This window comes from Anolis carolinensis, chromosome 2, assembly GCF_035594765.1.
Source record: "Anolis carolinensis isolate JA03-04 chromosome 2, rAnoCar3.1.pri, whole genome shotgun sequence".
Taxonomy (NCBI): domain Eukaryota; kingdom Metazoa; phylum Chordata; class Lepidosauria; order Squamata; family Dactyloidae; genus Anolis; species Anolis carolinensis.
Genome location: NC_085842.1, coordinates 166308747 through 166336506, shown reverse-complemented (window position 1 = coordinate 166336506; position 27760 = coordinate 166308747). Strand labels below are relative to the sequence as shown.

The following is a 27760-nucleotide window of genomic DNA, read 5'->3' as shown; positions in this document are numbered from 1 at the left end:
GTTTTCCACCTGTTTAATTGGCATTCCAGAACCTCTGGAAATTTTTAGAAATTATACCATGTTCCAAGACATCCCAAAGGATATGTCTTACAGAGACCTCTCTAACTGGGGAAGAGTCTCCATGGATAGGTTGCCTGGCATGGCTACCATCCGCCTCGCCCATGTTCCTCAAGCAGAAAATTGTTTTCAAATACCCACCTGCATCGGTGAGTGCCATCAGCTTCCCATTGACAACTCTCTAAATTGCACACATATAGAAAAACTGTCTCATTTGAATGCCCATTTGGTCCTGCCCCCAGGATGGTTTTTCCTGTGTGGACAGACAGCCTATGGTTATCTACCTGCCAATACCTCCATGGGGAATTGTGCATTGGGTAGGCTGTCTCTTTTTATGCCCTCCAAGAACGACTTAGAGTTGGCACACTCTTTGGGTCGGAAGGCAAGATCCATTCAGAACTTGGACCCGAATTGTGATCCCTCAGTGGTATTAAAAGGCATCCCACAATTTGTGGCGGCTGCATTGTTCACTCCTGGAGTGGCCTCAGCCATGAATTATAGGGCCATAAAGCATCTGGCCTGCGCTCTGGTCAAAAACATCAATTATACCTCTCAAGCCTTGGCATCAGTGGCAAAGGAAATGCATGAGCTGCGGGAGGCTGTATTAGATAACAGGGCAGCTATTGATTTCCTCCTATTGAAAAACCACTATGGCTGTGAGAGTGTAAGGCACATGTGCTGCTTTAATTTGACAGACCAGACTCCTATGATTCGTAAATCCATCGAGGGTTTGAATGATTTGGCCTCAGGAATTAAGGAGACGACTGGATTCGACCTTAGTTTTCTAACCGACTGGCTCCCTTCTTTAGACTGGTTGAGGAAAGGTTTTCTCCTCTTTCTAGCTGTAATCCTTTTTCTTCTAATAATAAGCTGTTGCTGGTCGCATTTGCCCGCTCTGTTCCAAATTTGTCGCAAAAAGAACCATTCGAACCCCTCTCAGCAGATGGCCATGCTGCCGCTAAGAGGTTATAACGCTTATGCGGTAGGGCAGGGGCGAAATAGGCTCCGCCCATCTCGCCCCGCCCTCCCGAGTGGGGGTATGATAACCGTCGCCCCCGCTTTCAGATTGATTTGAAAACGCAGCAGAGAGTTCCATAGATTACTCTCCGAGAGAACGGAGCGGGACCGCAACAGACCATTATTAAAAGATCTTTTTTTTTCTTCATTTTCCCTTTCCCTGAACTATGTAACAAATCCCCCCAATAAAAGTAGCATTTATTTTAACAGTAACACTCTCTATCTGGTTATTTTGTATCCCCCTCTGACTCCTTCCTTTTTGCATGCGGTTTCTCTCCCTCCCGTCCTTTAACTCCGGCTGAGGTTCTCCGCCATAGATTAACATGGCGGACGATATAAATTGGCTCATATCTCTATCAAAATTACCCCTAGAACGCTCCTCTTTTAGTCTTAACCCTTTCTAAGGCTCCTGACTCGAAGACAACCAGCAGACCCGAAATCGGTCCAGTTTTCGGCATCTCAACAGCTGACTGTCAAACGGAACCGCGTTTCTTTCCAAGCCAAGTTGCTGCTTTATCCCGGGTTTTTCTCTCCCCGCGACTCGCGGAATGGTTCTCCCTGGCCCCTTTCTGTGAAATGGGGATGGGGGGATCGCTCTCTCGCGGGGGAGACATAGTTCACCGAGGACCCTCACCCTCTACAGCTGCCAAGGGATGCCCGGGCGGGGGCCCTCCACGTTTCATTCATAATTTCATAATTTTATGAAAGAGAAGAACACTCTTCCCCACGCCTACCCCTTGGACTTATGAAATCCTATACCTCCAAAGACTTACTAACCCATATGTGCCCCTTCCCCATGCCATCTCTATGAATTCCTTATGAACTCTTTCCCCTCATGTATTTGTGAATTTTCATATTCTATGTACATGACTCACTGTTGTATGAATTTCAAATTGTTGGGCAAACTCCATGGATTGTGAAATCATGCTGCTTGAACCCTACTTCTATGTTGGATTCCCCAGATGTTGTGAACTTCGTTCCTATCAAATGTTTTCTATTGCTCATTTATATTGTTTATATCATTCATGATTCCCCTTTATGCAATGTCACCCACCTTTATGGTTTCTCCTTTATCTACCTATCTGCCTATATGTATTTACACTCTTTGGGATCCCCGGAAAATATGTGTTTTTCCCTGCTGGGTTTATGTTCCGACTTTATTTATAATTTTCATTTTATCCCATATAATTGTCAGATCATGAAATCAAATGGGAAATATTACGACCCCAACCTGAACTCTAGCCCCATGACTCAGACCTCCCCTTCCCAAAAACAAAAGGATAATCTGCCACAGTTTAATCCCATCTCACTCCGATCGCATGGACAATATAGGGCGAGTCACCAAACTAAAGGTGATTCGCCCCCAAGGCAAACATTGTCACATCTCAGGCCAGGACGCCGCAGGAAGGCACCCTGTGGGGCCGTCAATGATGGCTCATCAAATCACCACTTCCCGTCTGGCACCCCAAAGACATATCTAAAATCTGTGAACGTGACAGGACCCCGGACATCCTTGATGGGTGTCATTAATTCCTTTAGAAATCGGCTGGGCCAGAATTAATCAGATATTTCCTGTCCGGTCACCCCATTGTCTCAATAGCTCCCGCCTCCTCCTCTCTGATTGGCCCGAGAGGAGACAAAAAGCGGCTCCCCATTGGGCCAGCAGAGCAAGGCGGGAAACGAAAGCCCGCCTCGTTCAACCTCTCAGCCTATCCGCGATCAGATGGGCAGGGAAGCGGGGCGGGAGATTCAAAGGGCTGTCAGACCGAAACACTGTATAAATATGGCTTTATTTGAAACATATGTTACGCTAGTAGATTGAATGATCGCTACTAGTGTCCATTCAGCTGAATCGCTCAATAAAAACTCCTTGGCGGATTTTTCCTTCAACTTGGCGGACCTTCTTCATTTCGGCTTCAGGTTGTATTGCGGCTTATATTCCTCTTTTGGCTTCGCCAGGGTCCGTTCCCTCAGGACCGGATCGGCTTCCTTCTAAAGGGGCCCAATCCCCCAAACGCGGTCGATAACAGATACAACTCCAGAAAAGTTAATGCTAAAATAAATTGGGGTGAGATTCTCTTCCCAAAATTCTATTTTTATGCTGGAACAGACGAATACCCCCCCTTCTCTCTCTGAAATCTTATTATCTAAGAGATAATTAGGTCACAGTTTTCTGATATTTGGCATCTGTCGCTTGTGGGCTTCATCCCTTTTCCATCACAGTCAAATTAAAGCACTCTCTTAAGTCTATCAGATATGTTCCATCAGGTATTTAGAGAGACATTTTCCTGACTGCTCCCAGCCTGTAATAAGATTTTTTTTTACATTAATCTATATAATATACAAGGAGCCCTGGTGGCAAAGTGGGTTAAAGCACTGAGCTGCTGAATTTGCAGACCGAAAGGTCCCAGGTTCAAACCCTGGAAGCGGCGGGAGCGGCCGCTGTTAGCTCCAGCTTCTGCCAACCTAGCAGTTCAAAAACATGCCAATGTGAGTAGATCAATAGGTACCGCTCCGGCGGGAAGGTAACGGGGCTCCATGCAGTCATGCCGGCCACATGACCTTGGAGGTGTCTATGGACAACGCCGGCTCTTTGGCTTAAAAATGGAGATGAGCACCAACCCCCAGAGTCAGACATGACTGGACTTAACGTCAGGGGAAACCTTTACCTTTACTTATATGATATACAAGAAAGTCATCCAGGCCTTACCAGTCAGTCCCCCTGTGCCAGGAGTTTTGAAAAATCTAAAACCCATGCACTCATATTAGAAGGCAAAACACAAAGTCTGCATAGGGAAAACACAAACCAATTTGTGGCAACTTCAGGGGTGGCATGACATTGCCACAGGAGCCATGCAGGCCCTTTGTACACCCAATTCTCCCAAGATAGACATCACTCAATATAATAAATGGCCCTTTGACTATGAAACCAGCAGAAAATGCTCCCAGACTCAACTTCGTCCCACCAGCAAAGATACCAGTCCTTCTGATAGCCCAAACACAGCTAGCAGTAGCTGAATGAAAAACCTCCGTTTGGAATAAGAAGAGACAGGGAAAGAAATATTACCATTTTTTTCCAGCCACAACAACTGGCCCACTTTGGTATCCACAGCCAAAATGGTCCGTGGGCCACCTGAGAAGGCGGATTGAAATCCTGCTGGAGAACTAGATAGTCTGCGTAGACAACGTTCCAGACAATGCACAACACAGGGAAATTTGCAAGGGAAATTTGCCCATGGACAAGCAAGGATGCGAACAATAATAACAATGTACTCCCATGAGGCATGATTTATATGATAGCTCCATCAGATTGAGGTGTCCTCTGAGAAACTGGATATGTAAGTTCAGTAGCTGTCCCTGTCACAATTAAACAGGAAATAAGACTTTCAAACCAGGAACAGAAAATTTTTCTAATGTTGTTACATAGATATTGTACTGATAGTAGCCTGGTTATGATATCAATTTCACAACCGCCATCTGTGAACCACACATTTTAAAGCACAGTGTTCCCAGAAGACCCCAAAAGCATTGTGTGTATTTTAGAAAGAAACCTGATCTGAAAGTATGCAGTTATTTTTCCCAGCTATACTTCTATCTGCTTCTTAACCGACTTAGGTTTCTCCCCGCCTCCCAACCATTTGCTGCATAATCTGTTTATAAAAACAACCAAGAAAAACAAAAAGCCAGGCCTTTGGAAGCAGGGGCGAGGGGTCCCTGGCCATTGACAATTAACCATTAACTCTTTGGGATTAGCCCACCTCCTGCACGGAGCAGCCATGTGGAAAGAACACGGATGCTTGGGTTACCAGCCGCCCTGAGAAAAACACATTCAGATTCATTATCTGGTTTTTAATTAACCTGTTTTAGTCGATACAGGCTGAGATGGAAAGATTATTGGATTGAGCAATATCCTGCTATATGTTCTTCAGGAGAATATTCTACTCACCCCTACCTCCTCCAGCGCTCCCACACTGAGCTCAGCGGCACCAAGAACGAGTTCCTCAGCAGCTATTTCCAGCCAGACTAAATACATTTAATTCAGAGGAAGATGGAAAAGCCACTCTATTTTCTTGCCACACTTGATACTGTTACGTCTTGCTGGGATTTGTAGTCCTACAAAGTTTTTTGCCTTCTCTGCCAAATTGCGCTGGTGCAGCACCAAACTACAAAACCCAAGATTCCATACCATTGAGCCGTGGCAGTTAAAGTGGTGTCAAACTGCATTAATTCTACAATGTAGTAGGGCCCCCGATGGCGCAGTGGATTAAACCGCTAAGCTGCTGAATTTGCTGATCGAAAGATTGGCGGTTCGAATCTGGGGAGCGGGGTGAGCTCCCACTGTTAGCCCCAGCTTCTGCCAACCTAGTAGTTTGAAAACACACACATGTGAGTAGATCAATAGGTACAGCTCTGGCAGGAAGGTAACAGCGCTCCATGCAGTCATGCTGGCCACATGACCTTGGAGGTGTCTATGGACAACATGGGTTCTTTGGCTTAGAAATGGAGATGAGCATCAACCCCCAGAGTCGGACACGACTAGACTTAATGTCGGGGGGAAAGCTTTACTTTTACCTAGTTGTACCCTCTGAGTTCCCTGGCGTGCCCATCATTCCTGGTCAAGTTCGTAAAGCAAACCCTGCTCGAACCTCAGATGCTGAAGCAGAATCGCATCAAAATGTCACAAGGATTGATGGCCCGCACATCTCTTGAGCTCCTTTTGGAGCAGCTGTGGCAATGAAATCCATCTTAATGTGTCAAAATAAAAACAACCCACAACCAAAATACAGTGTTCCCTCCCTACTTTGCGGTTCGCTTTTCGCTTCCTCACTGCTTTGTGTTTTTTTTCTGAGCGGCTTTTGCGCATGCGTCCTCCCTCTCGTCAGCGTCCAGCCATGCCACTCTGGATGCCGATGAGAGGGAAGTGAATGCACAAAAGGGAAACTGGCAGGCGGCGGAGAGGAAAAAGCGCAGGAAGAAGGCTTGTGAAGGGGAGAAAGGCCACCTAACTACTAATATAATGCATAAATAATAAACTAAATATAGTGCCCCTACTTTGAGGATTTTCACTTATTGCGGGTGGTCCTGGAACGTAACCCCAGCACTAAGTAAGGGAACATTGTATATCACCTGGTCTGCCTTAACTGTAGCCCATGGTAAACAATGAACCATTGTCCCACCTGGTTATTTCCACCTGGAATAACCATGGCGATATTCAATGTTGGGGAAGGCGAGTTGGAAAAGGAGCTGGATGTTGGTGTGGGATAGTCCAGCAATGCCTTTTCTTCTTCTTGCAGAATCATAGAATCGGAGAGTTGGATGAGACCTTGTGAGCTATCCAGTCCAACCCCCTGCCAAGAAGCAGGAAAATTGCGTTCAAAGCACCACTGACAGATGGCCATCCAGCCTCTGCTTAAAAGCCTCCAAAGACGCAGCCTCCACCTCACTCTGGGGCAGAGAGTTTCACTGCTTCCTTGGACTAAAATGCCCCAAAATTCTCCAGCCAGCATTTTCCAATGGCCATGCTATTCAGGGAATTCTGGGGTTGCAGTCCAGAATATTTCCCACCAGAAAAGTGAAGTTTCCTTAAATGGTGAAGCAGAGGGTTAAAAATGGCTACTTCTTGAACTTACCCTATTAAAACAGTTCAGGATTTGTGTTGTATTGTGCGAATAGCATTGTAGGGAGATGCCCAGCAACTGAGTGCATTAAAAAAAGTCACAATGTGGGCATATCTATTGTCAAAAGGACTGCAGAACAAATATATTCGGGTCTTGTGTGATTGTATTCCACATGGCACTCACAACAGCAATGCCTCTATGTGTTTGCAGGCCAAGAGAAGACTTGCATTCGCTCATTTAAAGACCAGGGAAGCCTAAAGACCTGCAAGAGAAGGGACTAACACATGCTGGATAAGAAGGAAAGAATGTGAAACAAAGGCACATTTGTTGCACTATCAACTGTTGGCCTAGAAGGATTCTAAGTCTTTTAATAAGATACATCCTTTGTACATTCCAGGAGGCTTGGGCAATTGCTTGCTACACATTCAGTGAATTGAGAATATCTGAGATATTAATGCATGGTATGTAAGACGGGAGCTTTTCAAATAGCTTACAAAGTGATTTATTGGGAAGAGACGTGCCATGTTCTCTCAAAAGGGTGACCAGAATGTCTGTGGAAGTACGCATACTGAAATGCCCATGGCTCTGGGTATCCTACAATTTCACAGAAGCCCAGATCAAATGCAGTCCGTTAGGACAGGGTTGCAGTAAGTGTCCTCAACAACCCAGTTTTCATTTACAAGTATAGGAGCCCCCAGTGGCATTGTGGGTTAAACCCTTGTACTGGCAGGACTGCTAACTTGAAGGTTAGGTTGCTGACCTGAAGGTTGCCGGTTCGAATGCAGGGAGAGTGCGGATGAGCTCCCCCTGTCAGCTTCAACTCCAGCTCCCCATGCAGGGACATGTGAGAAGCCTCCCACAAGGATGGTAAAACATCAAACATCCGGGCATCCCCTGGGCAACATCCTTGCAGACAGCCAATTCTCTCACACCAGAAACGACTTGCAGTTTCTCAAGCCACTCCTGACATGGAAATCTAAATACTATGTATAACAAACACATGTGTGAAGGACCTATTTATCATAGCTACTGCTGTAAAGCAGCTGTAATGAGCAGCAATGTCCTCTTGAGGACACATTCACTGACATACTTGGGTACACCTTTGCAATATGTATGATTTCACCCATGCTTTTCATAGTCTTTCATCATTAAGGAGAGCAGGAGAGAGGGAGGCAAAATCACTGTGGTTTGAAACAAGATTTGAGGCTCAGATAAAAAACTCTATAGTAAATGATAAATACTGTGACAGCCAGATATTTTATTTTTCTTCAAGGCAATAGATTTCTGTGACGGATGCATCTTAGCTCTGTGTCTCTTTCAAATAGGTGTTCTCCTTGGACCTCCCAAAACTGATAGACAGCTCTATCATTATTGTAGACCAGCGTTTCTCGACCTGGGGGTCGGGACCACTGGGGGGGGGGGGGTTGCAAGAGGGTGTCAGAGGGGTCACCAAAGACTATCAGAAACACATATTAATTCACAGTGATTTCTGGAGGCAAGTAAACTACATCTCCCCTAAATCACTGTCAATTCCTCCCAGATCTCTTACGTTGGTCATCGGGGTTCTGTGTGGGAAGCTTGGCCCAATTCTATCATTGGTGAGGTTCAAGGGGCTCTTTGAGTGTAGGTGAACTATAAATCCCAGCAACTACAACTCCCAAATGTCAAGGTCTATTTTCCCCTAACTCCACCAGTGTTCACATTTGGGCATATTGAGTATTCGTGCCAAGTTTGGTCCAGATCCATCATTGTTTGAGTCCACAGTGTTCTCTGGATGTAGGTGAACTACAACTCCCAAACTCAAGGTCAATGCTCACCAAACCTTTCCAGTATTTTCTGTTGGTCATGGGAGTTCTGTGTGCTAAGCTTGGTTCAATTACATTGTCAGTGGAGTTCAGAATGCTCTTTGATTGCAGGTTAACTATTTTCCCAGCAAATACAACTCCCAAATGATAAAATCAACCCCAATAATAATAATAATAATAATAATAATAATAATAATAATAATAATAATAATAATAATAAGTTTGTTTGTATCCCGCCACCATCTCCCCTGGAGGTGACTTGGGGCGGCTCACAGAAATATCAAATACAAAACAATCTATATATATAAAAGAGTGATGGCATCACGGCAATTCACAAAACAACAAAAGTACAGGCCCCCCAACCTCAAAATTTGACAACACAACCCATCATCCACGCCTCAAGGTTGATACAACAAAAAGAAAAGAAAAAGAAAGTCCTAATTAGAGGGAGAGCAATAATTTTTTTTATCCAATTGCTGCCAGTTTAGAGGGCTAATCTCTGCCCACTTGGTTGCCTAGCAACCAGCCAAGGGACAGCCAGGTTTCAGTTAGGGGACAGGCAGATTTAGGCCTCACTTAGGCTTCTTCCACAGATTATCTAATTTGCACTGGATTATATGGCAGTGTAGACTCAAGGCCCTTCAACACAGAAATATAACCCATTTATAATCTTATATTATCTGCTTTGCACTGGATTATCTTGACTCCACACCACCATATAATCCACTTCAGTGTGCATTTTATACAGCTGTGAAGAAGGGGCCTCAGATAATCCAGTTCTGAGCAGATAATATAAGATTAGAAATATACAGTAGAGTCTCACTTATCCAACGCAAACAGGCCAGCAGGATAAGTGAATATGTTGGATAATAAGAAGGGATTCAGGAAAAGCCAATTAAACATCAAATTAGGTAATCGTTATACAAATTAAGCACCAAAACATCATATTATACAACAAATTTGACAGAAAAAGTAGTTCCATGCGCAGTAATGCTATGTAGTATTTACAGTAGAGTCTCACTTATCCAACACTCGCTTATCCAACGTTCTGGATTATCCAACACATTTTTGTAGTCAATGCTTTCAATATATCGTGATATTTTGGTGCTAAATTCATAAATACAGTAATTTCTACATAGAATTACTGTGTATTGAACTACTTTTTCTTCCAAATTTGTTGTCTAACATGATGTTTTGGTCCTTAATTTGTGAAATCATAACTTAATTTGATGTTTAATAGGCTTATCCTTAATCCCTCCTTATTATCCAACATATTCGCTTATCCAACATTCTGCCGGCCCGTTTATGTTGGATAAGTGAGACTCTACTGTACTGTATTTACAAATTTACCACTAAAATATCACAATGAATTTAAAACACTGACTACAAAAACATTGATTATGAAAAGGCAGACTGCGTTGGATAATCCAGAACATTGTATAAGCGAATGTTGGATAAGTGAGATTCTTCTTTAATATGAAATAATTACTGGGATAGAATAATGCAGAACAATATAATCTCTAAAACCAGGACAGTAAATAAACAGGGGAATTCCACACAGGAAACAATCAGGGCCAGCTAACACCTCCCAACAAAGTATTCCCATCATCAAAGTCTGGCAAATCCTCTGTTTTCTCAGGGCCACAGACAGTAGAAGCACATAAAATATCGCAAACAACACCACTCTGAAAACAAGGGAATTCCAGACAGGAAACAATCAGGGCCAGCTAACACCTCCCAACAAAAAATTCACTCAGGGAGGAAACAGCCAGGCTTTAAAGCTGCAAGGCCATTACATCCTAATCATTTTTCCTAATTGCAGCATTCATACTTGCCTCCAACAAACAAAAAAAACCAATCAGAAATATTGTATATTCACAACCTTTAGGAAATAATATCCCCTGATGGCGCAGCGTGTTAAAGCGCTGAGCTGCTGAACTTCTGGACCGAAAGGCCACAGGTTTGAATTGGGGGAGCGGAGAGAGCCCCCACTGTTAGCCCCAGCTTCTGCCAACCCAGAAGTTCAAAAACATGCAAATGTGAGTGCATCAATAGGTACTGCTCCGGCAGGAAGGTAACACCGCTCCATGTAGTCATCCCACATGACCTTGGAGGAGTCTATGGACAACGCCGGCTCTTCGGCTTAGAAATGGAGATGAGCACCAACCTCCAGAGTCAGACACGACTGGACTTAATGTCTGGGGAAAACCTTTATCCTTGACCTTAACTACCACCAATTCCTCAATACTTTATTTCCCATACCACCAGACTTCGCCACAGCAACGCGTGGCCGGGCACAGCTAGTAACAATATACAATACATGAATAAACGATAACATACACCATCAGTATTCAAATTTGGGTTTATTGGATATTTGTGCCAAATTTGGTCCAGTGAATGAAAATACATCCTGCATATCAGATATTTACATTACAATTCATAACAGTAGCAAAGGTACAGCTATGAAGTAGCAACGAAAATAATTTTATGGTTGAGGGTCACCACAACATGAGGAACTGTATTAAGGGGTCGCGGCATTAGGAAGGTTGAGAACCACCGTTGTAGACCAATCTGTCTGCATCATTAAGCAATGAAAAACCTCACCCTCATCCCAAAATACATCTAGATACACAGTACGATCTCACCTCTTGCAAAGAGCGAAGAAGTGAGTAGATATAGTGAGGAGGAATTTAAGTAAAAGGGAACATCTAGTGTTATCTATAATGGAAAAGAACATACTAGACGCCCGAAGAGGAATTTGAGATACTTCCCATCAGCTCCTGGGCCAAAGGACAATAGCTGTTTTCCAAGCCCAGAATTACTTAACTCAAGGAGAATTCAAACTCCTCGGGGAGTAACAGCAAAATCATCAACTTTGCCACAAAGGGCTCTTTCAGCAGCTCAACACTCCCTGGGCTGGTGTCAGTGCAAGGGGAAAAGGGCACCGTAGGACGTGTCATAGATGGGACCTTACTGGGCTGACCAGTTTCCCCCCACAACTCCCACTGGGGGTCCTTCCGCACCCATCCAGCAGTTGCTGATGGGGGTGGCGGGTGGGCATTGTACACACTAGATCTCTCCATCTGTGCTGACTACATCTTATGGGCAAGTGTGAAGTTTAGAGGTTTGCTGGAAAACCTATTAGAATAATCACCACTCCCCTCCCACACATACCCATTCATTGCCCCCATGATGGAAAAATCTGAAGCTTTCCCCAACCAGATAACCAAATGGGATTTGATGGGCTTCCCCAAATTAACAAAGGGTGGGGAAAGGAACATATTACAGGAATTTAAGGATTAGTTCTTTAAAGAACTAATTGCCATGGCCTATTGCGGGAATCCTCAAATTGCAGCCTTCCAGCTGTTTGGGCTTCCAACTCCCAGAATTCTAGACCATTGATCAATCTGGCTAGGGCTTCTGGGAGTTGGAGGCCAAAACAGCTGGAGGGTCCGGCCTACCTCAAAGGAAGGGACAAATACTGGTATATTTCTTTTTAAGCTTGTATGCTAAATGCAACATCAAGGTTATTCAAGCAATATCACCCCCGGCTGTGCAGTCCTACCCTGTTTCCCCTAAAATAAGACATCCCCAGAAAATAAGACCTAGTGCATATTTGGGAGGAAAAATTAATATAAGACACTGTCTTATTTTCGGGGAAACATGGTAGCTGTCTGAGGATATGGTATTGGCCTTAGTCTTTGGGAAATTCATGGGAATGCAATAAGCATTTACTCCATAATTCAAAATCAGTGTTGTATGAATATCAGTTAACATGATTGCTCCCAAACATCCTCTCTGACCCATTACTAACCAGGCTTCCTTGTATACAGAGACTCTCAGGAAAATTAAATGGGAAAGACCACAACTAGAGTGCAGATGGTGGAAAACCTGACTTCTAAGTGACAGGACACAATACAGAGGATGTCCTTGCGTCTATAAGATGGCAATACACGCAGTGAAGAAAGCTTTCTTCTCTGTGCATCTTGTATCTGAGGATTCATGTTCAGCTGAACTGTTCAGAATGGTGAGAGGTTTATTTATTTATTTATTTATTTATTTATTTACAACATTTATACCCCGCCCTTCTCACCCGAGGGGACTCAGGGCGGCTTACAAAAATTGGCAAAATTTAATGCCCAAAATGCAATCATAAAAACAAAACAATATAAACAGATCTATTAATAACATTGTTTTTTTTTTCCGTATCAGGAGCAACCAGAGTTGCTTCTGGTGTGAGAGAATTGGCCGTCTGCAAGGACGTTGCCCAGGGGACGCCCGGATGTTTTGATATTTTTACCATCCTTGTGGGAGGCTTCTCTCATGTCCCTGCATGGAGCTGGAGCTGATAGAGGGAGCTCATCCACACTCTCCCCAGGTGGGATTCGAACCTGGCAGCTTTCAAGTCACTTAGTCCACTACGCCATCTGGGGGCTAATAACATTGTTAAAACACATTATAAAAACCTTAAAAACGTATATATAATTAATTCCATTCATCCGAGATCCTCATGCTTCATCCTTAAATCAGGCCATGTCAACTTTGTCATTTACTCATCAAAAGCTTGGGCACCTAACCATGTTTATCTCAAGGACCTCTAGGAACGCTTTGCTAGAACCTTCAGTAGCTCACTGCAATGCTTTAATGATCATCTTGCAGATAAAATCTCTCCTCGAAGACCCGACTTGGATGCTTCATTGCGGCAGAAGTTGATAACAAGGTGTCAATCAACTCTTGTGAGTGAAATTACACTGGATCAGTTTCAATTGGTGAGTACTGTTGATGTGGAAAAGCAGCTGGGGCAACTAAGGAGCACAACCTGCTTTCTTGATCCCTGCCCCTCTTGGCTGCTCATCCAGGAAAGAGATGCAATTTGATTTCAAACACAACAAGTTATCAATGCATCTGTCAGGGAAGGGAATTTTGAACTTTTTAAAAATTATAGTGAGACCAGTGCTAAAAAGTCTTCCCTGGATCCCCTGGACCTTAATAACTACAGACCAGTGTCTAACGTCCCTTTTTTGGGCAAATTAATTGAGAAGGCTATTGACCTCTATCTCCAGGCAGTCTTGGATGACACACACTTCCTTGACCCATTTCTAACCAGCTTCAGAGCAAGATATGGAGTTAACTGCTATGGTCGCCTTAGTGAATGATCTCTGTCTTAATGCTGACAAGGGTGTGTGTGTCCCTGTTTGTGCTTCAAGATCTCTCAGTGACTTTTGATACCATCGACTATGGTTTCCTTCTGGAACGCCTTACAGGAGCTTTGGGAATCAGAGGCACTGTGTTACAGTTCCGGTTATATCTCTCAGGTGGTGTTTGGGGATACCTACTTCTAAAAAGGGATGTTATGTGGTGTTCCACAAGTAGCCATTCTATCCCTAGTGCTTTTTAATATTTACACGAGACTGCTGAGAGAGATCATCTGGAGGCATGGGGTCTCTCTCGACTCTCCACCATGGCACTGGTACTGGCCTTTCTGAATTGTCAGGTCAGGGAAATGGTGGTGGCGGCTGAGTACAGCTGGTCCTAAGGAAGCATGGGTACCTTCCCGTCTTTGCAGAATGACCTTTGACTTATCCACAGGTCATATCAAAATCAATCATTTTGGCCCCAAAATCTGCTCCCCTACTTAATGCATGATTTATACATGAGAATATAAGGTAGTTCTTTAAACTGATGGAGGATTATGGTCATATAAAAGCTTGGGAATAGCCGTCTCACCATTGGCTCGGTGACACATGCTTCAGAGGATTTGGATATAGGCATGGATCAAACTCTGCCACATTTCTGGCTGAAGGAATGCAGTAGAACTAACAAAGAATCACAGTATTTGGACTTGGTCATAATCTGTTTCAGTGAAAAAAATCTATTCATGTATCCAGAGACTGGTTACATTTTTGTCACGTGGTTGCCTTCAATACATTATTGTGGGATAACGTAACCTAAAAGCTTCAATAAATGTCAGTTTTTGGTCATTTACGGTTTTGTTATATATTTTTTCATCAGCCCCTTTGAATTGTGCTTTGGTTTGAAGACAGGCTAAGCTTGGGGTTAGTCCCATTTTTGGTGAAGTCCTAGAGACCACAAATAATACTGACTGCAGCTACTGCCCCACTCCATATAGATTGTGGAATGCCATAAAGCATCAAAAATGAATCTGAAACCAATAACTATGACTATTCTAAATCTATGTGTTTAAATATGATGTCATGGTTAAAAATTGGAAAAAACAAATGTAAACAATACAAATAGCGGTGTGAAGAGGTCTTGAAAACAATTCACATTATCAGAATGTCGAAGCAGATAGAAGCAAGTAGAGAACATGGACAGAGGATAAGAGGAAAAGGTGTGTCTGTTTCTTAAGGTCTTTTTAAAAGAGAAGAGACACAATAGATCAGTGGTTCTCAACCTGTGGGTTCCCAAATGTTTTGGCCTTCAACTCCCAGAAATCCTTAACAGCTGGTAAACTGGCTGGGATTTCTGGGAGTTGTAGGCCAAAACACCTGGGGACCCACAGGTTGAGAACCACATTAACTATGTTTTTCAGACTTCTAGACTGCCTAAAACAAAGATTAACAATTTGCTTCTTCTCCTTCTCTAATATTTTCTGGCTGCTCTTCAAGAGCCAGCTTGATATAATGGTTGGAGAATTCGACAATGGAGACCAGAAATTGAACCCTTATGGACCATGGAAACCCACTAGGGCAGTAGTTCTCAATCTGTGGGTCCCCAGATGTTTTGGCCTTCAACTCCCAAAAATCCTAACAGCTGGTAAACTGGCTGGGATTTCTGGGAGTTGTAGGCCAAAACACCTGGGGACCCACAGGTTGAGAACCACTGCACTAGGTGATCCCAGTGTTACTGAGTACAACTTAATACATATTTATCAAGGATTATGCTACATAAGACTTAATGGGATTTTTTTCTCAGGAAGTATGCATAGACTGTGGTGTCAATATAGTGTCATTTAGACACTTGTGATAACTGAGGCAACTTTAACGCAATGGGAAACAGATTTAACAATTATATAAACCCAAATTAAACCACAAAGTTACATATAAAGACCTGATCGAACCATGTGGAAAACAGTGTAGAGAAAAATCCACAAATCCCAGAGGAAACTGGCTGAACACAAGCTGGACTATAGCAGTGGTTCTCAACCTGTGGATCCCTACTATGTTTCCCGAAAATAAGACAGTGTCTTATATTAATTTTTGCTCCCAAAGATGCTCTAGGTCTTATTTTCAGGGGATGTCTTATTTTTCCATGAAGAAGAATTCACATTTATTGTTGAACAAAAAATGAACATTTATTATATACTGTACAAGAGTTGTCATCATAAACCAGCATAACTAGACAAACTGTGAATCCTATCAAGAATTTCTTGTTACTACTAATATTTCCATGTACAACACTTTATGGTACGTACATTTACCGATCCTGCATGCTCTGGTGTTCTGTTCAGCAGGCATGCTTCCAAACAAAAACTTTGCTAGGCCTTAATTTCGGGGGAGGCCTTATATTTAGCAATTCAGCAAAACTTCTACTAGGTCTTATTTTCTGGAGATGTCTTATTTTAGGAGAAACAGGGTAGGTGTTTTGACCTAGAAATCCCAGAAATCCCAGCCAGTTTATCAGCTGTTTGGAATGCTGGGAGTTGAAGGCCAAAACATCTGGGGACCCACAGGTTGAGAACCACTGGACTAGAGATTATTCAAATTACATATTTGATTTTTGTTTCGCAAAGACTCATGCAAGGGAAGACATCTGATTAAGCGTCTTTATATTATTGGTTCTCAATGTTTGGTCCTCCAGGTGTTTTGGACTTCAACTCCCAGAAATCCCAGCCAGTTTACCGGCTGTTAGGAATTGTGGGAGCTGAAGTCCAAAACACCTGGAGGACCAACAGCTGAGAACCACCATTATAATTTACTTGAAAATGTACCCAAATCAAAAAGGGACTAGTGTGGTACTGTTGTAGATCCTGACCACAGAAGTCATTAAATCAGAAAGGGATGATGACAGCAGCACAATGACATAAAGCAGGGCCAGGGGCAAGTACTGAGCAACCTCCGTGATCCAAATTTCATGGAGCCATAGAAATACAGAAAGTGCACTGAAGAACACCGAATGACTGACACACCTGGAAAGAAAACTATTTTTGGCACGCTACTGAGGATACAACAAACATACACAAATTGAAACCAAAGTCTCAATTCAATATGATGTGCGGAAATAGCCTTGCCTGGCTCAGAGTGATATTATTAGCCACCCCCTGAGGATAAGCAAAAGGTACTCATGGAGTCACCCTAAGAAATATTTGTATAGGAGCTTCAAGCCCACACTGTCCAGCTTCCTGTCTCCATTTAGGGCATTTTTCTATGTCCCAGAGGAGCCAGCCAACCTCCTTGCAATTCTTCTCTTTGTTCTCCATACACCCCCATAGTTATTCACAGTTCAAATGTCTGCTACCAGGCTTCACCCACCCGGCCTTCAGATGGTACATTGTGACTCAGCAGCAGGAAACTGGAGTGGAGTCAACTTTCTGTCCACACAGGTGGAACATCCTTGTCCCAAAGGGAGGCCTTCTCTACCCTCCTTCCTCCGATGCCTTTTCCCCAAAACAATTCACACAGCATCCCTAATATACAGCAAGCAGGATCTTATCATCTCTGCTGGGGCAGGCCTTGGTGTGGAAGGGTTTTTTTTCTTGCTCCAGCACCATCCAACCATTGTAAGCAAACAGGAAGGACTATAACAGAAACCTGCACTATGTATCCCAAGACCCCCATGGACACCTGACACTGTGGATAATGTTGTTGTTTATTCGTTTAGTCACTTCCGACTCTTAGTGACCTCCTGTGACCTTAGTGACAGCCCACGCCAGAACTCCCTGTTTGCCCCAGTTCCTTCAAAGTCAAGTCAGTCATTTCAAGGATACCATCCATTCATCTTGCCCTTGATCGGCCTCTCTTCCTTTTTCCTTCCATTTTCCCCAGCATCAACATCCTCTCCAAGCTTTCCTGTCTTCTCATGATGTGGCCAAAGTACTTCATCTTTGCCTCTAATATCCTTCTCTCGAATATAATTATGGGATTCATTATTATCTGTGGATAATAGGTAAAAAAAGGTAAAGGTTTTCCCCTGACGTTAAGGCCAGTCGTGACCGACTCTGGGGGTTAGTGCTCATCTGCATTTCTAAGCCGAAGAGCCAGCATTGTCCGTAGACATCTCCAAGGTCATGTGGCCAGCATGACTTCATGGATGCCGTTACGTTCCCGCCGGAGTGGTACCTATTGATCTACTCACATTTGCATGTTTTTGAACTGCTAGGTTGGCAGGACTGTGGATAATAGTAAACTCCATAATTATACTTGGGCAGACTCACACTGGAGGATTGAGAGAAGCCCACAAACACTTCCTAGAAGGTTCCACATTTTTTGGAATGTAGATAAATGAAATCTCGGCTGTCGGATACGTGGATAAGGGGGTTGTACTGTGTAAACAAAAAGTCATGAAAGTATCCTTCAACAGACCCAAAAGGGAGATCTGGTCTCAGGAAGTTAATTATGGTTCATTACGAGTCCAAAGTATTTTAGCCAAAAAAGCCTCCTGTATAAGGAAATCTGCAGTGTCCAATTTAAAACACACAACCATAATTTTAAAAACAACCAGAAATTTAAGCCATCAATTTACTTTCTTTTCCACAAGTTGCTTCAATTGCTGTACTTCAAGGACTGGCATGTATGCCTTTAAAAGCATAAACGCATAATTTTAAAAAAAAAAATCTACACAGTAATAATTTCAAGATGATTTAGAAAAAAATAATTTAGAATGATTTTGGAAAATTGATTTCATGTGTTTTAGTGGTGGTTTATAAAATTATTTTTTGTAAAACTGCCATATATTGTTTTGTTGGCTGTTTCCAAGAAATAGTTTCTACAGCACCTTGGTGAAAGAATGTTGAACTAATAATGAATGATAATCAGCAGCCTATGTAACTTTAATTGTTAATATTTTGTGCTTTTATAATTATGTTATTTTATATTGTGTTTTGTTAAACTTGTTTTAATATGATGTTTGTTGTTTTTAACTGTTGATCTTATGATGTAATGTGATTGATCAGGCTTGTTCCCGTGTGAGCCGCTCCGAGTCCCCGCGGAGAGATGGTAGCGGCGGCATATAAAAATAAAATTATTATTAGTATTATTATTATTATTATTATTCAATGTACATCTCCTGTTAAGTAACATCTCATCACGCTGACTACAGCATGGCTCTGGGGTTTGTAGTTTACAGAGGGGCCTTTAAACTGCTCAGGCAGACAGGTCCTGGGCCTCCCTAAACTACAAATCCCAGAATTCTGCAGGAGGCAGAAACTGGATTTAAAGTGGATCCATGTTCTAGTGCAGGGGTCCTCAAACTTTTTAAGTGGAGGGCCAATTCACTGTCCCTCAGAGTGTTGGGGGCCCGGACCATGATGAAAATAGTCCAAAATAAGGATTGTTGTTGTTGTGTGCCTTCAAGTCATTTCAGACTTAGGTCAACCCTAAGTCTAAAGTTTAGGACAGAGGCCAGGTAATGACCTTGGAGGACCGCATCCAGCCCATGGGCCTTAGTTTGGGGACCCCTGATCTAGACGATCTCATAAGACCATAGGTAAGCAAAGAGACCTCCAAAGACCATCTAGATGGTCTCATAAGACCATAGGTAAGGAAAGGGATCCTCAAAGGCCATCTAGATGATCTCATAAGGCCACCAGAAGACCACAGATAAGGAAAGGGACCCTGAAAGACCATCTAGATGGTTTCATAAGACCATAGGTAAGGAAAGGGGTCCCCAAAGGCCATCTAGAAAATCTCATAAAACAATAGGTGAGGAAAGGGACCCTCAAAGGCCATCTAGACGGTCTCAAAGCATCATAGGTAAGGAAAGTGACTTCCAAAAGCCATCTAGATGGTCTCATAAGGTCGTAGCTAAGCAAAGAGACCTTCAAAGACCATCTAGACGATCTCATAAGGCCATAAGTAAGCAAAGAGACCTCCAAAGACCAGGTAGACTTAGGTCAACCCTAAGTCTAAAGTTTAGGACAGGGGCCAGGTAAATGTCCTTGGAGGGCCGCATCCGGCCCACAGGCCTTAGTTTGGGGACCCCTGCTTTAGTGTGACAAAGCTGGTGTAATGATAGCGACTCAGTTATGATTTATAGCAGAAATGGGCCACTGCATGGAAAGTGAGGACCAATCATCTCCATGGGCTGCACTGGCACATTGCAGGGCACCAGACGTGGCATCACATCACTTCAGCTGAAAACGTGTCCAGGAGTCTAGATGTGTTTGGGGAAGCAGGAAATCCAAATATCTGCAACTGCTGGTAGTTTTCTAGCACTTGGGTAAATTTTTGCCTCCTTCCCCCTCCCGCATAAAAAGGTGGAGCTTGGAAGCCACATGTACAGGCTACATTTCCCACAGTGCTTTATGTTAACGCCCCTTATGTCAGGAATTCTCAACATACAGTTTAACCCCTTCCCACTTCACAAGCAATGCCAGATCATGTTTCAGGTAGATTGAACACCACTGTGCCTTTATAGAAAGCCACTGTCCACTTGAATTCAATGTGGATAACATATTACAGATCATGTCCTTTGTGGCTTATGACATGTTCAATGGCTATCCTCCTCATCCTTTCACTTCCATATATATGCATGGCATGCAAACATAGACTCCCAAAATGTGAGGTCTCTATGATCATGCTGAAAGGACGGAACTTATATCCCCAAATATTCCAAAGACAAATTGGTAAAGCAGTATTTAAAGTGGCAACCAGTGTAGTGTAGTGGTCTTAGTTCTAGGAGCCACCGGTGGTACAGTGGGTTAAACCCTTGTGGCAACAGGACTGATGACTTGAAGGTTGGGTTGCTGACCTGAAGGTTGCCTGTTCGAATCCAACCTGGGTAGAGCGCGGATGAGCTCCCTAGATCAGCTCCAGCTCCATGCAGGGACATGAGAGTAGCCTCTCACAACGATGGCAAAAACCTCAAAACATCCAGGCGTCCCCTGGGCAACGTCCTTGCAGACGGCCAATTCTCTCACACCAGAAGCGACTTGCAGTTTCTCAAGTAGCTCCTGACATGATGTGGACTCTGGGAGACCAAAGTTTCACTCCCCGCTGAGTTGGATGATTCTGGACAAACCACACTCTCTGTCTTAGAGGAAAGTAATGGCAGACTCTCCAGACAATTCCTGCCAAGAAATCCTGTGTGTCACCATGTTGGGGTCAACGTGAAGATGCATAACTATCGTAAGGGGAAGAGGTATGAACATATAACCAGTGTGTACACCCTTAGCAGACATATCTCCATAGGCTTTAAGAAGAGTCTTGGATCACAGATTCATAGAGTTGGAAAGAACCTTGTAGACCATTGAGTTCAATCACCTGCTCAATGTAGGGTCTCCAGCTAAAGCAGCCTCTTTTCTGAAGATATCCAAAGAAGGAGACCCACCACCTTTCTGGACAAACTGGTTTCACTCTCTCTGTCAAGAACTCCCTTCTAATGCTCATTCAGGATCTCCTTTCTGGTAACTTCAAACCATTAGATCTGGTCCTGCTCTCTGGGGCAGTGGAGAAAAAACAGATCTACTTCCTACTCTCTGTAACAAGCCTTGAGGGTATGATCATGTTGCCTTTCGAGTCTTCTCTTAAACCTCCCCTTATATGTTTTGTTGTCCATACTTGTAATCATCCTTCTTCTCTTTCCCTGAACTAGCTCCAATGTGTCTACAAGTATCTCCTGCTTATTTGACATATTAGGGATCAGTGCCCTGTTGAAATGCAGAAGCTAGTATTTTTTTAGCTTCATACATCTAAAAAAAACTTTAAAAAACTTGGTTTTGCACTTGAGAAATAAAAAATTGAGGGAAAAGTAGCACATCATTGCAAGAATGCATGAAAGGCTGTGGTCAAAATAATGGAGTACACATTGAATGTGTGGGTTCTGGTTACACTATGTTACACAGTTTGAAAAAGTTTCAGTTCCTGGTTTGAAAGTATTATTTCCTGTTTAATTGTGTAGTACTTACTTTGAAAGTAGTTGTTATATTCCAGAAACTTTGTTTTAGTGGCTACCACAAACTATGTTGAATAAGTTGAGACTTCACAAGATATGAATTGAAAAACTATAGCAAAATGTGCTGAAGGATGTCCCATAAAAAACATCGGCCATGAGATAAAAATGGCCCAATGGGAAAAGACATGGAATAGCAGAATGAAGTACACGGCATGTCAAAACCTAAAAGAAAACATCTACAAATGCACCTGCGATGGTATCTCTCTCCAGAGAAATTAGCGAAGATGTACAATTACACCAACAAATGTTGGAAATGTGAGGGGAAAAGGGTACATTTTACTACATATGGTGGTCATGCAACAAAATAAACAACTACTGGAAACAGATTCATGTATATCTTGAAAAGTTATTAAACACAAATTTCAAAATAACACCACAAATGTACCTTTTGAACATGCCCAATGAAGAACTACAAAGGAAATCGGAAAAAATTGTTTTACATGACAATGGCAGCTCAAATAGTATACGCTAGATATTGGAAGCTTCAGAGGTACCTCCCTTAGAAGAATGGGAAAATACATTACAGATTTGCTGATAATAGATAGAATAACTGTACTCTTAAGAGGGGAACCTTTAGAGAACTTTGTTAATGAATGGCAACCAATGATCTAACATCTCAATGTAAAATTAAACTAAAAATGTACATAGGAGAAGCCATAGGACTGTAGATAAGGAGGAAATGGATATTAATTTGGAGCCTATAATACCTTTATATGTACTATTTAAATAGAAGACTGTGACCCCTTAAAAATACATTACCTGAGAAATAATTATGCAAGACTAATAGCTGAAAGTATTGCATTGTATGCAACAAACACTCGCAAATGTATATATATTTGAATGAATTAAAATGGGTTTTTTAAAAAAACTAAACAAAATAAAACAAAGGTTTTGCAGTTTTAAAAACTTTTGCGGGGCAAGTGGGGTTTATATAACTGGGGAATATCCAGGGTGGGAAAAAGAACTCTTGTCTGCTTGAGGCAGAAGTGAGTGTTGCAACTGGCCAGGTTGGTTAGCATTGAATAGCCTGGCAGCTTCAAAGCCTGGCTGTTTACTGCCTTGGGGAATCCTTTGTTGGGCTTTGAAGCTGCCAGGCTATTCAATGCTAATCAAAGTGGCCAATTGAAACATTCCCACTTGCCTCAGGCAGACAAGAGTTCTTTCTCCCACTCTGGACATTATTCCACAGATATATAAACCTTCCTTGCCTAGTTTCCAACAGACCTCACAACCTCTGAGGATGCCTGCCATAGATGTGGGTGAAACGTCAGGAGAGAATGCTTCTGGAACATGGCCATACAGCCCGGAAAACTCACAGCAAGCCAGTGATTCAGGCAATGAAAGCCTTTGAGAACACAACTATAGAATGAATGCAATTTGGCACCACTTTAACTGTCATGTAATTTTACAAGCCTCTGTGAAAGAGTGTTGGAGGCTCACCAAATTAGAAATCCTGGGATGCCATAGCATTGAGCCATGGCACTTAAAGTCAAACTGTTTGAAATGTACAGTGTAGATGCACCTTTTGTGTAAAGGAGTGCAGTATGGTTTCAACTCCTCCCTACCAAAGACAGCGCAGAGCCCACACCATTAACCTCAGAACTTTCTCTGCTCTTATTTAGGTCCCGACATACAAGGAATGCCAAGGTGGTGCTAAAAGGAAAGGCTTTGGCCTTTGAATTCAAAACAAATTCAAAACGATCTTAACAGACTAGTGAGATGGACTGAAACGAACAAAATGAAGTTCAACAGGGACAAATGCAAGATACTTCACTTCGGCAGAAAAAAATGGAAATCAAAGATACAGAATGGAGGAACGATGCCTGGCTCGACAGCAGTGTGTGCGAAAAAGACCTTGGAGTCCTCGTGGACAACAAGTTAAACATGAGCCAGCAATGTGATGCAGCTGCTAAGAAAGCCAACGGGATTCTGGCCTGCATCAATAGGGGAATAGCGTCTAGATCAATGGTCCCCAAACTAAGGCCCGGGGGCCGGATGCGGCCCTCCAAGGTCATTTACCTGGCCCCCGCCCTCAGTTTTATAATATAATATTTTTATATCAGTTTTAATAATATAATATATTGTATATACATATAATATTGATAATAATATTATGTTATACAATATAATACTAATAGTAATACCATATAATAATATTAATTATATGTTGTATATTACATATTATATAATAGTATAGTGGTATAGTTCAATATAGTAATATATAATGCTAATATTGTGTTATGCTAATAATATAATATATTGTATGTACATACAGCTGCTCTGAGTCCCCTTCGGGGTGAGAAGGGTGGGATATAAATGTAGTAAATAAATGCAGTAAATAAATAATTAATTTTAGACTTAGGCTCGGCCAAAGTCTGACATGACTTGAAGGCACACAACAACAATAATCCTAATTAACTTGACTATCTCATTGGCCAGTAGCAGGCCCACACTTTCCATTGAAATCCTAATAGGTTTATGTTGATGAAAATTGTTTTCATTTTTAAATATTGTATTCTTTCGTTGTTGTTGTTGTTGCACTACAAATAAGACATGTGTAGTATGCATAGGAATTTGTTTGAATTTTTTTTCAAATGATAATTCGGCCCCTCAACAGTCTGAAGGATTGTGGACCACCCTCTGCTTAAAAAGTTTGGGGACCCCTGGTCTAGATCCAGGGAAGTCATGCCCCCCCTCTATTCTGCCTTGGTCAGACCACACCTGGAATACTGTGTCCAATTGTGGGCACCGCAATTGAAGGAAGATGTTGACAAGCTGGAATGTGTCCAGAGGAGGGCAACTAAAATGATCAAGTGTCTGGAGAACAAGCCCTATGAGGAGCGGCTTAAAGAACTAGGCATGTTTAGCCTGCAGAAGAGAAGGCTGAGAGGAGACATGATTGCCATATACAAATATGTGAGGGGAAGTCATAGGGAGGAGGGAACAAGCTTGTTTTCTGCTGCCCTGCAGACTAGGACACTGAACAATGGCTTCAAACTACAGGAAAGGAGATTCCACCTGAACATCAGGAAGAACTTCCTCACAGTGAGGGCTGTTCGGCAGTGGAACTCTCTCCCCCGGACTGTGGTGGAGGCTCCTTCTTTGGAGCCTTTTAAGCAGAGGCTGGATGGCCATCTGTCGGGGTTGCTTTGAATGCGATTTCCTGCTTCTTGGCTGGAGGTTGGAATAGATGGCCCATGAGGTCTCTTCCAACTCTACTATTCTATGATTTTATGATTCCATGATTCTATGAAAAAATCCTCAAATAAACCTAAATGGTTAAAAAGTAAACAGGTTACAACTGTTGCCTACTTCACACCTCTCCCCACCAAGGTGATAAAAATAGAGCAAGATTAGGTAAAGGTAAAGGTTCCCTCCCCCCTGACATTAAATCTAGTCATGTCCGACTCTGGGGGTTGGTGCTCATCTCCATTTCTAAGCCAAAGAGCCAGCGTTGTCCATAGCCTCCATGGTAATGTGACCGGCATGACTGCATGGAGCGCCATTGCCTTCCCACTGGAGTGGTACCTATTGATCTACTCACATTTGCATGTTTTCGAACTGCTAGGTTGGCAGGAGCTGGAGCTAACAGCGGGTGCTCATGCTGCTCCTGGGGTTTGAACCTGGGACCTTTCAGTCTCCGTCTCAGTGCTTTAACGCACTTCGCCACCGGAGTGGTACCTATTGATCTACTCACGTTTGCATGTTTTTGAACTGCTAGATTGGCAGGAGCTGGAGCTAACAGCGGCTGCTCATGCCGCTCCCAGGGTTTGAACCTGGGACTTTTCAGTCTCCAGCTCAGTGCTTTAACGCACTTTGCCACTGGAGCGGTACCTATTGATCTACTCACATTTGCATGTTTTTGAACTGCTAGGTTGGCAGGAGCTGGAGCTAACAGCGGCCGCTCATGCCGCTCCTGGGGTTTGAACCTGGGACCTTTCAGTCTCCAGCTCAGTGCTTTAGCACACTTCGCCACCGGAGCGGTACCTATTGATCTACTCAGGTTTGCATGTTTTTGAACTGCTAGGTTGGCAGACGCTGGGGCTAACAGCAGGAGCTCATCCCACTCCCTGGATTCAAACCACCGACCTTTCAGTCAGCAAGTTCAGCAGCTCAGTGGTTTAATCTGCTGCGCCACTGGGGGCCCAGATGCACCCCTAGTCTGAGTTAAACCTGGTGTTGTTCCAAGCGAAAGCATCCTGTGTGTGCGCCCAGGCTGGACGTGGCACCCACCTCGGTCATGAGCCGGTCTGCGCCCGTGTTCTCCTCGTCCTTGAAGATGATGTCCGGGTTGTAGTTGGGCACCAGGTCCTTGAAGCGTGAGGAGTGTCGGCCCACCTTGCCCTCGGCCTTCCCGCTGGCCCCCAGGGTCTGCTCCGCCACGCTGGGCACAAACTGCTTGTACTGCAGCGGGATCAGGTTCTTGCGCCCATGAGGCTTCCTGCCCGGGGGACCCCTCCCAGGGCCACAGCTGTGTGCCAGGGGCAGCAGGAGGCAGCCGGCCAAGCAGAGCCAGGCCAAGCAGGGCAAAGCCATCTCCGACCAAGCAGAGCCCTCAACTGGAGCCAAGTGGAGGACGAGTGGGCATCCTTGGCCCCTTCAGAGCGGAGTGGGGAGCCCTCTGCCGCAGGTGCCAGGGCACATGGCTCCTGCTCTCTCCCACTGAGCCTCTCTCCCCGCCTGGCGCCAACTCCCAGGCCCCGCTGGGCACCCGCCGCTCTCCCGGCGCCTTGACCCTCTCCTTGCCCAGGGAGTCTCTTCTCCGGCCAGGGCCAGCCTCCCACCGCAGCCCACTCGGGTCCCTCCGTCGCTCCGCCTTCGAGTCCGCCTCCCACGAGGGACCATGGCGGCCCCACATGCCCCACCAAGGGCTTGGGTTGCCTCCAAGCCGACCATCCCCTCCAAAGGTGACCACCGCCGAGTGGAAGGGAATGAGAGCATCTTAAGACAAGAGAGAAAAGCGGGAAGAGGACAAGCCCCGCCGCCGCATCCCCGTCCCGTCTCCACACCTGGAGGCGTCCTCGCGGCTCTTGCGCGCCCTCTGCTGGACAGGCCGCGCCAACGGAGGCCCCACCTCGACTGCCCTCTTTGGCTGCATCGAATTCAGTGGTCCCAACCTTTTTTTTGACCACCACTCCCCAACATTAGTACCAAAAGGGTTACAAATCAGTTTTTGCTCAACTTTAGATTCAGTTTGGTTATTTGGGGTGCTGATTCAGAAAATGGCATTGAATAGACCACGTCGAAGAGATAAACAAACACTATAAAGTTCAGTTTCTCAAGAGTAAGATCCCAAGTCTGGGGGACAAACTATCCATGAATGTTGATTCGGAGTAGTTGCGAGCATCATAGAAACCACATTTCAGCAAACTGACACTGCGAATCTATATACTGAAGCAGAGCCAACAATATACAAATTGAGCAGAGCCAACAATATACAAATTGAAAACTATTTGATGCTTATCTATTGCCGCTTACCAGAAGAAGGACAACCGAAACTGGAGTAAACCCGGGAGCCAGTAGTAAACGGACTATTGCAATCTACAGCCAGCTACTTAGAAACAGCATTGTGTTCTCCTAGCTGGGGCTCTTTTTGACAACTACTTAGAAATGGAGATGAGCACCAACCCCCAGAGTCAGACATGACTGGACTTAACATCAGGGGAAACCTTTACCTTTACTAGTCGCCATCTGCTTGCCTACAGTAAACCATATCTAATAATCTAGAGCTGATGCTGTCTATCCAATCAAATTTTCTGAATCAGCACCCCAAATAATCCCAAGAACAAGCCTAAAAACAAAGACACTGAGGCGCCCCTGCTTCTCAGTGGGAGGAGGAGGAGAAGTAGCAGCCAGGAGGCTTGTTTATTTATTTACAGTATTTATATTCCACCCTTCTCACCCTAAAGGGGACTCAGGGCTGATCACATTATATACACATACTACCCTAAAATAAGACATCCCCAGAAAATAAGACCTAGTAGAGGTTTTGCTGAATTGCTAAATATAAGGCCTCCCTCAAAAGTAAGACCTGGCAAAGTTATTGTTTGGAAGCATGCCCAACGAACAGAACACCAGAACATGCAGGATTGGTAAATGTACGCACCATAGAGTGTTGTACATAGAAATATT

General features: G+C 43.7%; 1 protein-coding gene across 1 annotated transcript in view; it reads right to left on the bottom strand.

Moving 5' to 3' along the window:
* The window catches only part of dhh (desert hedgehog signaling molecule), a 40628-nt gene extending 13985 nt beyond the window's left edge, over positions 1–26643 (bottom strand). Inside the window, exon 1 of the mRNA XM_003223232.3 lies at positions 25862–26643. Coding sequence (XP_003223280.1) covers positions 25862–26164 — 303 coding nt within the window. The 5' untranslated portion in view covers positions 26165–26643. The remainder of the gene's footprint in view (positions 1–25861) is intronic.
* Positions 26644–27760: the final 1117 nt, after the last annotated feature.